The sequence below is a fragment of the Calidris pugnax genome, unplaced genomic scaffold (genome assembly GCF_001431845.1).
Source record: "Calidris pugnax isolate Ruff unplaced genomic scaffold, ASM143184v1 scaffold141, whole genome shotgun sequence".
Classification (NCBI taxonomy): domain Eukaryota; kingdom Metazoa; phylum Chordata; class Aves; order Charadriiformes; family Scolopacidae; genus Calidris; species Calidris pugnax.
The window spans coordinates 2,486,969-2,500,311 of record NW_015090902.1 but is presented as its reverse complement, the minus strand read 5'-3'; the positions used below and the strand labels follow the sequence as shown (position 1 = coordinate 2,500,311).

The 13,343-nt window shown below is 36.9% G+C and overlaps 1 protein-coding gene across 2 annotated transcripts in view; it reads right to left on the bottom strand.

Moving 5' to 3' along the window:
* The window catches only part of CSMD1 (CUB and Sushi multiple domains 1), a 1,104,383-nt gene that overhangs the window by 536,370 nt on the left and 554,670 nt on the right, over positions 1-13,343 (bottom strand). For both annotated transcript variants that reach the window (XM_014948981.1, XM_014948982.1), the window contains exons 4-5: positions 12,127-12,321; positions 329-536 (exon numbers count right to left, since the gene is read on the bottom strand). In XM_014948981.1, coding sequence (XP_014804467.1) covers positions 329-536; positions 12,127-12,321 — 403 coding nt within the window. The remainder of the gene's footprint in view (positions 1-328; positions 537-12,126; positions 12,322-13,343) is intronic.

The following is a 13,343-nucleotide window of genomic DNA, read 5'->3' as shown; positions in this document are numbered from 1 at the left end:
GACAATATCATGATAAGCCATTCAAGATGCAACACCAGAAAATGTTCTCATACCAAGTTCAAATATGTAACATCAATGAATGCTCACTGCTAAGACACTTTAGAAATATAACTCTCAAAGAGGGAGGAAAAGAAGAGGAAGCATCAAGGTTTGGAAGAGAAGTTGAAGCAAACTACTACATTTTTTTCAATTCTGGAGGGTGAAAGGGACCAAAGTAAAATTGATAACAAAATGGTCATCTAACAGGTAAAAAAAAAATGTAAACATCTTAAATACTCACCAACAAAGAAAAACAGAAACTGAGATCTTTACAAGATCTCTGACTTACCATATTGATGGCGCTTCTGTTCCACTGATCTCTAAGAAGTCATATCCTTCCTCTAACTGGAAGTCAGTAAAGACCAAAGCAATGGTATCTCCTGGTTCAGCCAATATGGTCCAGGTGCAATCAGCATTATTTTCATATTCAGAAGGGAAGTGAGGACTTGAAATAGTTCCGCTTGTCCCACGTAGTGTCCCTCCACAAGCTCCTTCAGCTGATGAACAGAATATTAATTACTAGTGGAGCTGCACTTTAAATAAGCGAAGTATCATCCTTGTGTCTCCCATAGCAAACCCAGCTCCTCCCTTCTGTGCCTAGAGTACCCACAAATATATATACACAGAGAAACAAAATACTATCCAGTTGAACAAAATTGAACATTTTCTGGTATTTAAGCTTGGGTTTTTTGACTTCCTTTCTTGTTGGTGACAGTTTAGTGCCAGGACAAACAGGGACCAGCAAAGACACAGCATGAGCTGGTTTGGAGAACCTGCTTTTTGATTCTAGGAAAGTGTCCACACGAAGTCTAAGAAAGCAGCAGGCAGAGAATCACAGAAATACAGTTAGCCACTCTGTGATATAAATTTTAAAATACTGAACATTTATTTTCTAAGATCTCTCTCATTCTTTTTAACTTTAAAAAAATGTAAAAAGAAATTTTAGATTTAAATGCTGTCCTAAACGAAGAACTGTTAATAAAATCATACTAGCCATTCTCAAGTTTTTCTTTCTGAATCAGGATGCTTAGACGTTGTAAATAAATTCAGAAGGTTTTCTTGCCAGATGGACCTTCCAAGGTTCACACATGACCGGTTAATAACATATATTTTTTAATGGTTATTAACCAAATTGACAGGACAAGGGGTAACAGTTTTAAATTGGAAGAGGGGAGATTTAGATTAGATACCAGAAATTCTTTCCTGTAAGGGTGGTGGAACAGGTTGCCCAGAGAAGCTGTGGCTGCCCCATCCCTGGAGGGGTTCAAGGCCAGGCTGGATGGGGCTTTGAGCAACCTGCTCTGGTGGGAGGTGTCCCTGCCCAGGGCAGGGGGGCTGGAACTGGGTGATCTTTAAGGTCCCTTCTAACTCTAATCATTCCATGATTCCATAAAATTTCAAAAAAAAACAGGACATAGGAATTTCCTGCTAAGCTTGGAATGTTGTTTAACATGTTGCCAAAGGATTTAGCAGAACTTATTTTACTCTTCCTTGACCCATAAGATTTCATTGCAAGCTTTAAAGATGTGTTGATTATTAGTAGTAGTATTGGATATTAAAACATATAATTAATAAAAAGCCCAACAACAAAATTTGTCACCCATACAATTCATTGGCATAAAAAATTAAAAATTCATCAAGTGGCTTTTCGTGTGCTGTAACATGGCTATGAAAGTTACAGCAATAGTAATTAAAAATATTTCTGCATAGGTGAATGATCAGAAGAGAAGCATTTCATTTTTTCTCCATTTTATCATCTTTACTTACTGCTATTATCACTAGGTTTTATTTGCATACTATAAGTGCATGCGGAGATTTAAAAACAAATAGCTTGGCAAGGTGCATGACACAAGGAACTTACAGTCTAATTAGGATAATAACTGAATCGCTAATTAAGACAAAAGAGAGGGGTAGGAGTAAAGCTGCTCTTCTCAATCACAGTTGAAAGCCTGTCAGTGAAAGTGAGTTTTAAAGGAAGATTTGAAGGAAAAGGGATTCATTTGAATCAAAGGAAGAGGAATAGTGTGGCTGGACATTAAAAAAAGGAGACTATTAAAAGAGGATAAATAGCTAATAAGGAACTGAAATAAAAGGAAGAATTGGGAAAAAAGCAGACACAAGATAATTTCTTCAATATTTATGTATTGTGAGGATCATTAATTTGGCTGAAAAGAGGAGAGAAAGCTGCTGAAAAGATTCAAACAGGTAGTCATATTTTCTATATGCAAAGTAAAATTTTGACATAAAGAAATATGACATAATCTTGGCTACCAGAGCCTTATCAAGTTTCATGATTTCTTGCACACAAATTTCTCAGAGAAGGGCAGGTGTTTTCGATAAATTTCATCTTACTTTCTGGACTCTGATATATTTGTGTTGTTCTTTTTCAAATGAAGGAGATATGGGAGTGGAATAGAACTACACTCTTAAAAGATTTCTTTTTATTGGTGAAATCAGGCCATTTCTGTGATTCCTCCCTCAATTCCTGGCTTTTTATATAGTGTATATTGAAAGGGTCATTGTGCCTCTGAGGGATGAGGAAAGGAAGTGAAAATTAAAGAACTCATAGATAAAACTGAGAATCAGAGTTGAAAATCCTGGTGCATAACACATGCAAAGATTACAATAATTAAAAATTATTGCAAAACTATAATAAATCAAAAAGGAGAATCAAGGTTTGTTACTCAATATCTAGAATGACCATTTTTCCTTTTTTTTAACTATAGTTTTCAAGCTCTTCATTTCAGATCATCATCTAACCCAACAAAGAAAAACAAATTAACTTGATACATCTTGCGCCAATATTTCAGTATAGAAACAAATGCTGAGTTATTGATTTCCACTGCAGTCATCATCAGTATCAAAGCTTGAATGAACCATTAAAACACAAAACCTGATGATTTCCACCCCCTCTTTTTTTTCAGGCTTTCTAGTTGTTCATATTTTGTCATAGCAGTGTGGGATTTTTTTTTTTTAATTCAAAATATAAGAGCAGGAGTTCCAGTTGATAACACATACACATTCTACCTGTATTCTTGAAAGGCAGCAAGCCGGCTTTTCCCAACTGGGGTAACCCCAAAGAGGGGCAAAATCCTAAATCAGCCAGAAGTCTTTGGTACCAGGCACTTGCTGTTAAATTTTGTTAGGACAACATTCTCGGTAACACCATCTCCCACAGCGTTTATACTGACATTAAGTAATGTGCTAGTGGTAACCACAATGCTTCTCAGTGTTTCTGCCGCAGAGCCCTTGAATGAGCTTTGAGCTCTAAAGCTCTGACTTTTACTGCTGATAAGGAAGGCTTATGTAGTTGACTATTTCTAGCAATCATATGCAGAAATCTAAATTTATACGCTGTAAATTACCAGTGAAAGACAAAAGAACTCAGGCTACTACAGCTATCTGGCCAGAGGGATACATAGCTTTTTAATCTATTCAGAACAGCATTTCTAAGAAGTTTGCAAGCAACCAAGTTAGCTCAGAAATGGAAAGGGAACGTTAGTCAGGTAAGACCATAGAAACTAACTCAGACCAGAGAGTCAGTATTCTCTCTCTGACAGATGTGGATGTGTTACAGTAAGACCACATCAAAAGAGCAGCTGCACAGAACGATCATATTTCCCATGTTCCATGAGACTGTGGTTCAGGGATTGATTTCATCACAGGTGGCAGCCAGGCTAAGGCAACCAGCCTGCTGAATGCTAAAATGTAATAAATTGCCTAGGAGTGAGCGCAGGCAGGCGGGATGTGGCCACACCGCTCAGAGGACAGGAGACATGAACTGTCCAGACATACCCTGTAATTCACCAGCTGGCCCAAGAGCTAGTTGGCTTCCTTGGACTGAATGTCCTTCTTGGCCATGGCCTTCTCCATGTCATGCTTTTGCAAGAGCTAGAACAGTGCTTGGGAATCATGGGGTAATTTGATAACAGTGCCTCAGGCTTCAGGAATTCAAGCTCTGAGTGATTAACAAATTGCATTTTAAAATGTGAAAGTAATTAATTCCAAACACTCATGATTATTTTCAAGTTGTAAGCAACTGCACAAAGTGCTGTTTGTATCAGCATAAATGACTACTTGAAAAATAAAGCTACAAACATTTGGATCTCTCAGTAGTCAGGAATTAAGTGTTCTGAATTTAGAGAATATGCATATTATATAAAGTACACATGCAAACACATATGCCTGGCACCACTTTACAAAAAGCATAGACACAGTATAGATGTATAGTTTAGATAAAACAGGTAAACATATCCATCAAGTTAACGTATGTAAAAATCAAAAGAATTACTGAAGGACCACGGCTTTCAATGAAAAATCTTACGTATTTCTTGAAACTAGAAAGAGTTATTTCACTAAAAATAAGAATCCGACAAGTTTGGTAAGCCTTGTTTTGCTGCATAAATGAAATCTTGCTACAAGTGAGATGCAAGCCCTGCTAAGCCAATAACCAAGGATGGGGCAACAGAAACAGTATCATAGAAAACTTCCTTATTTAAATTGGTTTAGCTATTTTCTGAACATTCAATCATTTTTACTGGACTTTCCTCTCCTTCCCACACAAATGTCTTCCAGAGTGCAATGTTCTGTATTCTATATGCCTTTTTTATACAAAAACTAATAAAATGTTTATGCAAGTGAAAAAAAGTTTATTACATAATAAGAAAAAAAAAATCCAACCCAACATTTTAAACCCATCTAACCTTTCAAATTAAATTTAGAATCTCAATTTAAACGATCAGAATTGGCTATTCAAGTGTAGTTTATACTGAAAGGTCCTAACTTGAAAAATCATTTTACTACATTAATATTGCAACATAACTGATAAAAACATAGCTGTGATTTAAAGTACAAAATTCTTAGTAACATTTTTTTTCTCATTGTCACTCATAGTCATTTCCATACCTCTTCATCACTAGCAGTAGAATAGACACAATTAAATACTTGAGTGACATTTCTTAAATCGCCATCAAATCACATATTGTCAAGTCACATTTTGTAAGTCTTATCAATTAAAGAAAATTACAGCTTTAGAGAGTTCTAAATGAACCATGGGCATACATTATTTAGCATGCTTCACCAAAAATATCAGTTATTTATTTATTGAGGTTGGAGAGCAGCCCTGTGGAGAGAGATCTGGGCGCTTCGGCGGATGGCAAGTTGAATATGAGTCAACAGTATGCCCTGGCAGCCAAAAGGGCCAACCATGCCTTGGGGTGCATCAAGCACAGTATAGCTAGCTGGTCAAGGGAGGTGATTGTCCCATTCCATGCTGCACTGGTGTGGCCCCACCTCAAGCACCGTATGCAGTTTTGGGTGCCTCAATATAAGGACACCAAACTATTGGAGTGTGTGCAGAGGAGGGTGACCAGGATGGTGAAATGTCTCAAAGGCAAAACTTATGAGGAGTGGCTGAGGTCACTTGGTACATTTAACTTGGAGAAGGACACAAGGAAATGGAATTAAGCTGCACATTAAGCTGAATTAAGCTGAACATCAGGAAAAGATTCTTCACTGAAAGGGTGGCTGGTCACTGGAACGTGCTCCCCAGAGAAGTGGTCACAGCACCAAGCCTGTCTCAGTTCAAGGAGCATCTGGATGACTCTTTTAGTTAAATGGTTTAGTTTTGGGTAGTCCTGCAAGGAGAAGGGTGCTGGACTCAAAGCTTATGGGTCCCTTCCAACTTGAGATACCCTATGATGCTATGATTTATTCAATTCTTTATTAAATGGTATTCTGCTGCAGTTCATTTGTGAAAAAGTAGATAATTGTACCTCGTTTAATAAAAGTCTTCAGTACAGAAAACACATCTATGTAATAATCATGAATGACTACTTTCATAGATATATGCTTTGGATATTTTAGAAATGGTTAATATGAGGAGTTAATTAAATGACTTTTTGCAATAAGACTTTAAAATTACCATTTTAAAATGTCTTACTGATAAAAACCTAAAAAGAAGCCATAGTATATAAATCTCAAGTTTAAAAATAAATTTTAGTATGTCAATGCCAACTGTCAAGCTGCTAAACTGCTAGATTCATAAAGACCAAAAACATTGCTAAGCGTTACAATGGTGTAGCATTACACATTCATCAGATAACTCATTGATGTAAACTAGTTCCAGCTGGCAGCCAGCTCTTTAATCATCAAAATATTCACCTCTACTCGCTAATCTTCTTTAATATTTTAGGTTTTAGCTTTACTTTGAATAGGTAGAAGACAACAACCGTTTTTCTTTCCTGTGTTTTATAAAGTAGAAATTTGTCAGAAAGTTGTTTGGTTCTTTTTCTGTCGTTACTTGAATCCTAATGTACTGCATCGCATATAAGTGCCCTAATCAGTTTCTCTCCCTTTTTCAATTTCTTCTCTTGCTATTGATCAACTTCATGTAAATTAAATACTCATTAGACCATGCATCTATGATGATTTTTGCTTCTCTCTCCAGAGTTTTCAAAGGACACTTCAAATTAATTTGGATGACTCTCTAAGTAGAATGGGATATATTTTGTTAAAATTTCAGAAATTATTGTGATTTAGGAAAATAGTGTCTATTTTATGTATATTAAAAAGTCAGATTTCTCACTTCAAGTGAATAGTATGTACAAAATAGAAATGCAGAAATTTTTGCAATTTTTTTTAAGCACTCACAGCAACTGTAGCACTACTTTGAACATTCTGGCTTTTGACCAGTGTTTAGTGAGATTGTCCTGTAGTTATTTGCCCCCACAATACTGGACTCAATGAGATAGTCTCGTACTTCCTGTGGCTTGAGATTGGTCTGTTTCCTCTTTGTAAACATTGTGAGTAACCTCGTAGCCTTTTACAATTCTTACTTATACTGTTATACTAGTTTGTTAAATTACAAAGACCTATTCCTCCTCCATCCACTCCAATCTAATCTATTAGTCAACAAAATTTTAAATTTTGAATAAGACAGAAATAATGATGGACAAAATATTTGCTAACCTGGCAGAAACATTCAGTTATTAACTGATGGTACATGCTTGAACAAACTTAAAATCAAACCCCAAACTCTGCCACCTCATGCAAAAACTTGGCCTTAAGAGAGGATAACTAGATTAAGAAATTCAAAAATGACTTAACAGTCTGTAATCTCATACTCACTTTTCCCCTGAGATAAAAGATCCATTTTCTGGTATGTTGTAAAGACTCTTTTCAATTAAGTATCCTAAGCTGTTCCAGTGATAAGATAATCCTTCACTTGAGAATATATTTTTATTTTAACGCTGATAATGATCCCTTAAAATAACATTCTACAACAAATTAATAGTAAAGCCCTAATTTTGAAGCAAAAAGAGAAAAGGCTGAATTCTTAAAGGGCAAATTAATGACTGTCACAGATTTCACATACTTTTTTTTAATAATTAGGAAAGTTAATCCATTTATTCCCAGAAGTCTATGTGCAATTATTAAATACTTCATCTTTTTATGATCGCTCCTGAGGTCTGTTTTTAATTTTTAGTAAATTGTTACATATCTTCCTCAGATGTCAAATTTGTTCATGTTGCTAGTGGTCAGACTGAAGCCCTCTTTTTCATTCTTTGATCTTACAATACCATTCTGGGTAGCTTAGTTATGTTTTTGTTGTACTGTTCATCTCATTTTTCTCTTCTTATTCCTGTCTTCCAGGCACCTCATTGCACAGATCCAGTTTCAACCTGGCACATTTTCATTTTTTTACTGGTCCCTCCATACCTACTGACACATATTAGATCAAGAATATATAAACATAAATATATGTGTAAATATATATACTTATACACACACATATATATAAGAAAGAACATTTGTAGCTGTGTCCGTATCTCCATTGGGATTGATCTAGTCACTCCTGTATTACTGTGTAAGAAATTATATGGTATATCCTATCCGCTTTTCCTGAAACACTTCTCTGACTTCTTATTTGACTTCTTATTTGACCAGTCACAATGAGTTTCATTCAAATTTATCTCAATGTAAGTATTGCACCAATTCAGATTATTCTGAAAATGAATAAAATTGCTCAGGCGGGAATCTGCCACGTCACTTTAAAAATTAGATTTGGGAAAATATTCTCACTTTATCATGTAATGCAATATCAATAAGCAGAGTTGTTGGGAATTTTTCCTTTCTCTTTATTTTTATCTAATGTTTTTTGTAAACATGGACAAATTATTGGATCAGGACATCTTTTTCTCTTCCTTAAACTTATAAAAACATATTTTTCTAAACCTCAGAGGCTGAGAAATTACATCAGAGAATTACTTGCTACCTTAGAAAGTATGGTTAACACCAAAAACATCAATTGCTTTTTGCTAGATATTTCTAAAATATCAGCTGTGAATCTTTGTATTTAGTTTATCTTACTCTGTAGTGAAACAAACTCTTCTTCCTTTCTCCCTTGATCTACTCTAAGAATACCTTCTTGATTATATTCACCAAAATATTTCTTCATTAATATTTCTTAAATCTGGAGTCTGATTATTACTTGATCCTTTTGGACGTGACATACTATCTCTTTTACTGGTTTGCCTTCTTATTTTTTATTTTCCCTCCAATAGTTCAGTGTCTTTTTAATGATAGCATATTACACGTTCTTCCCCTCACAGCTACTTTCATTGTGACAAAAAGTTTACCATTGTAATATCACTAATCCAATTTGTATTCCTAATGTTAGTTTCATAAAAAACTAGACTCATGCAACTGTAATCAACTAGGGATTCTCAAAATTACTGAGAATTGAGAACCTAATTATACAAAGTTCATTTAGAAGTAGTCACATATCATAAATCAGCTATTAGTGGAGTTACTGCAGAGAATGAAATTAACTTTCAAAATGTTTCAGACTTGTACCGCTCAGTATGTCAACCTCAAGATAAAGGGAAATGTTTTGAGTGACACTATTATGGTAGTTGAGACTGAGACAACAAAAACCTTTTTAATTCTCAGGACAAAAACCAGAATAACACAACTAAGGTAAACCATTGATTCTCCCTGTCAATTTCTGTAAGCCACCTGTAAAATTTTTTTGCAGAAACTCATAGTAAACCTCTTGGTTAGCTTCTAAGAATAGAAAAGTCCTTGGCTGCTCTTATTTACCATACAGAAAAACAGGACTAACTTTTAATAAGTACCTCATCTTTTCGGAATTTTCCTTAGAACTTTTCTTTGGGGGCTGTTTTCTGTTTTGGGGGTGTTGTTTCCTATCTTTTTCAGTTTGCATATTACCATATTTTCACACATCAAAACCACACAATTTATTGAAAGAAAGAAAAAAAACAACCAAAGAACAAGCAAACAAACAGATAAAGCAGATGTCTTGCCAATCATACTATCTAAAATTTCTAAAAATGCCACTGACTGCACCTTTGATTTCTGCTCAGAGTTCATTCTGAAACTAAATAGCAGCCAGAGAAACAAAAGGACAGATACAAGAGTCAATGGTGTCTAAATCTTCCTGGAGGCTCTGTAATTCAGGAGGAATTTTTCTAGCAGAAATAGCATTTCTACAGTTAGACAGTGTATGAATTACTGGACACCAGCTTCCTAATGCTTCTGAAAACATTAAGCAGCACAACTGCAGAAAAAAGTAATTTGCCAGCATCAGCAAAGCTAGGGAAACACCACCGAGAACAAGGTTATTGTGATTTTTTAGTATATAAACCCTGTAGTTTAATTTAACTCTGCTCTATTATCTTGTATGGATGCCATGAAATCAGTTTACAATGTCAAGAAAGAAGAATACCATCTGGAAACAAAGCTGTAACAAAAGGTGCTTTCATGGAAAAGACCAAGGCTCTTAGAGAAACAACAGGGAAACATTTCCTGCTTGAAGACAAGGTGAATGGAAAGGGCTACCTCACGGCACATGTTCCAGCCGGATAAAATGAAATAAAGTAGGGAATGTCTACAATCCCTCATCGAATCCGCATTCCACATGAACTCCAACAACCCACTGAGGCAATGGCGCAGCTCAAATAAACCCCTAACTCCTTGCCCACCCTTTTTTGGCCGCCATTCCCTTCCCCGGTGCAGACTGACCACACCGGGGGCTGGGCTCCTGGGCCAGTGACCATTACGGCGTTTACGCCTCGTTTAAGTCTGCCGCCGACGGTGCCGGCCCCGCCTCAGCACCCCGCCCGCCAGCTACCGGCTCCCGGCACACATCAGCCGCTCTGCCCGGCTTCAAAAAAAACCTCAAAAAGAGCTCATTACCTACCCTTTTTTTGCCGCGTTTCCCTTCCCCGGTGCAATTTACCACACCGGGAGCTGGGCTCCTCGGCCAGTGACCTTGGGGCGGTTACGCCTCGTTTAGACCCGCCGCCGGGGGCGCCGGGCCCGCCCAGCCCGCCTCAAGAGCCCGCCCGCCTCAGCAGCCCTGCCCGGCTTCAAAAAAACCTCCAAATAGAGCTCTTTGCCCACCTTTTTTTTTTTTTTTTTTTTTTTTTTTGCCGCAATTCCCTTCCCCGGTGCAGATTTACCACACTGGAGGCTGGGCTCCCCGGCGAATGCACAGTTCCCCGCTATATCCTTGTGGTCAAATGGAGGGCATATAACTGGATGGGTAGACTATTGCATGAGTGAAAACTGTCTGGACCACCAGGCTCAGACTGCAGAGGCCAATTGTTTAAAGTCAAGCTAGTGGTCAGTGACTTGCAGGGATACTGTGAGGGTGGTGAGACACTGGAAGAGGTTGCCCAGAGAAGCTGTGGCTGCCCCATCCCTGGAGGGGTTCAAGGCCAGGCTGGATGGGGCTTGGAGCAACCTGGGCTGGTGGGAGGTGTCCCTGCCCAGGGCAGGGGGGTTGGAACTAGATGATGTTTAAGGTCCCTTCCAACTCTAACCATTCTATGATTCTATGATTTAAACTGGGGCTGAATTTGAAGAATACCTTCACCTTGAGTCTGGAGCATGGGACTGAATGCACCCTGACAAGGTTTGCAGATGGCACCCCAAAGGGCAGGACTACAGGCTTTGATGAGGTAGAAGAATGACAGGAGTCTCATGAAACTGCAAAACAGAAATGCAAATTCCTGTACCAGGAACAGGATTGTCCCATGCAAAAAAAAACAATTTGCTAGGTGGCAGCTCTGACAAAATGACCTGAGGTCCTGGTGAAACACAAGCTGAATCAGTGGTGCGCTTTGGCAGAATTGAAGGCTTACCTCATATTGGGTTGGATGAGCAAGAACATAACCAGCATCAAAGGAGAGAGAGTTAAAGAGAGTTCATGTACATGAGACTCAGGGAGCCCCGTCTGGAATGCTGTGTCCACTCCAGGGTCCCCCAGTACGAAAGAGACACTGACATTGACAGACTAGAACAAGTCCAGATAAGGGCCACTAAAATGGTTTAGATGATGAAGAACGTGATGTATGAGACTAGAGAATGAAGAAAATTGATTTTTCAGCCTGAACAAGACAAGGCTATGAAAAAAAATCTACCTCCACTATTTAGTTTAGGGAAGGTGGAGTTGGAATCTTTTAATAGACCCACAACAGGAGAAGAGAAAATTTCTATAATCTGTAAAAAAGACAATTCAAACTGGACATCAAAATGAGGGCAGCTAGGCACCAGACCAGGTTTCCAGGGAGACTTCAGAATCTCCACCCTTGAAGATACTAAAATTTCAACTGGGCAAAGCCCTGAGCAGCCTGGGCTAACTCTGAAGTTATCCATGCTTTGAGCAGGAGTTGGACTGAAAGGGATTGGACCACCAGAGGTCCCCTTCAAAGATTATATGGTTGAAGATTTCAGGCTTCTCCCTCCTGGGGCAAAGTTTCCAAAAGCAGAAACTTGCAAAAGCATTTGCCAGGTCCTGCCATAAAATTGCTACAGCTATCCCCGATGTAAATTAAAAGGAAAAAACATCAGTAGATAACATGTACCTCTGAAGGTAGACTCTGGAGAGTCATTGCTTCCGAACTGTGATTACAGTTTTAAATGGTGTAGATTTTTAGACAGTACATTAGTATCTTTACATTTAGAAAGTAAAATATAAATATATCTCAAAATTAATTTATTTAATCTGCTGTTTTAATACTGTCTTAATATTTTAAAGATATTTCATGTCTTCATTTTTACCTCTGCAAAAAGGAACTGGAAAATCCCATGATGCACCATTTCCAGGACTCACAATACATGTCAACATGGCATGACCTTCTAGGATGTAACCAGAGATACAGCTATATCGGATTTTATCTCCAATGTTGAATCTTGTTCCATGAAGTACTCCTTTAGGTATTTCTCCTGGGTTGCCACAAGTGTGACTCGGTAATACTGTCAAAAGAAAGAGGGAAAAATTTTACTGTTAAAATATGTAGATCAAAATAATAAATAATTGTCAAGCAATTTTAATTAAATAATTGATGTTATTATTATTTTTTAAAAAACAATTCCTTATACAAATAAGGCAAAATTAGGCTATGGAATATATTCCTGAAAAAGATTTTAGTTGATAACATCACTTTCAAAGCTAATTTCAAATTCAATTCTTGGTTTAAGAGTCCTTCAGTGAAGGACTATTTTCAAACAAAATTTCCTATAAATTTGCTGTTTCTCTCAAGACTCTGAATGAAGTAAAAGAAGTTTTTATTTCATTCTTTTTTTGTAAATGATGCAAAAATATTCATACAACATCATTATGAATCCAGGCAATAGAAGGCATTTTATGTACAGTTTTCATTTTAGTTGATAGAATAGCAATTTAAAAGAATCCAATAATTAACTGGTCTCTGACTGTAAATTGAAGTCTAAAGTATATTTAAAAAGTTTTACTTTTTGCTTATTTTCAAATTACTTCTGGCTCTAAAAAAATAAATTAAGTCAATTTTTGTTAATAGAAACAGAAAATATGAAGGAAACCAAGTAAGCAGTGCCAGTGGGCTCATATGAATTAACATATTGATTTTCTTTTTTATTACAGAAAGCAATTTTATAAGCATTAGTTATTTGGAAGATACTGTCTTAACTAGTTATCACTTTAAAGATGATACTTCTCCACCTAGGAAAAGCAAAAGTGCGTGTTGAGAAGGAGGAAAATGGAATTGGTTTTGTTCTTCATCTCATTTGAAAGTTATTAATGGCATGCCATTCCTTTCACTGAAGTAGTACAAATTAAAATTGTTTAATTTCCTTTAGAGCAGAACAAATAAGTGCAGGAAGCTGAAATATGTCATGAACAGAGCACAAAAGATAAATATGTTCATCAAAGAAATGGTGGTCTGAAGAGCTCACGTCCAATTCAGGTATTGTTTCAGAAACTGCATATTTAATGGACAAATTCTTTCACCCCACACTTC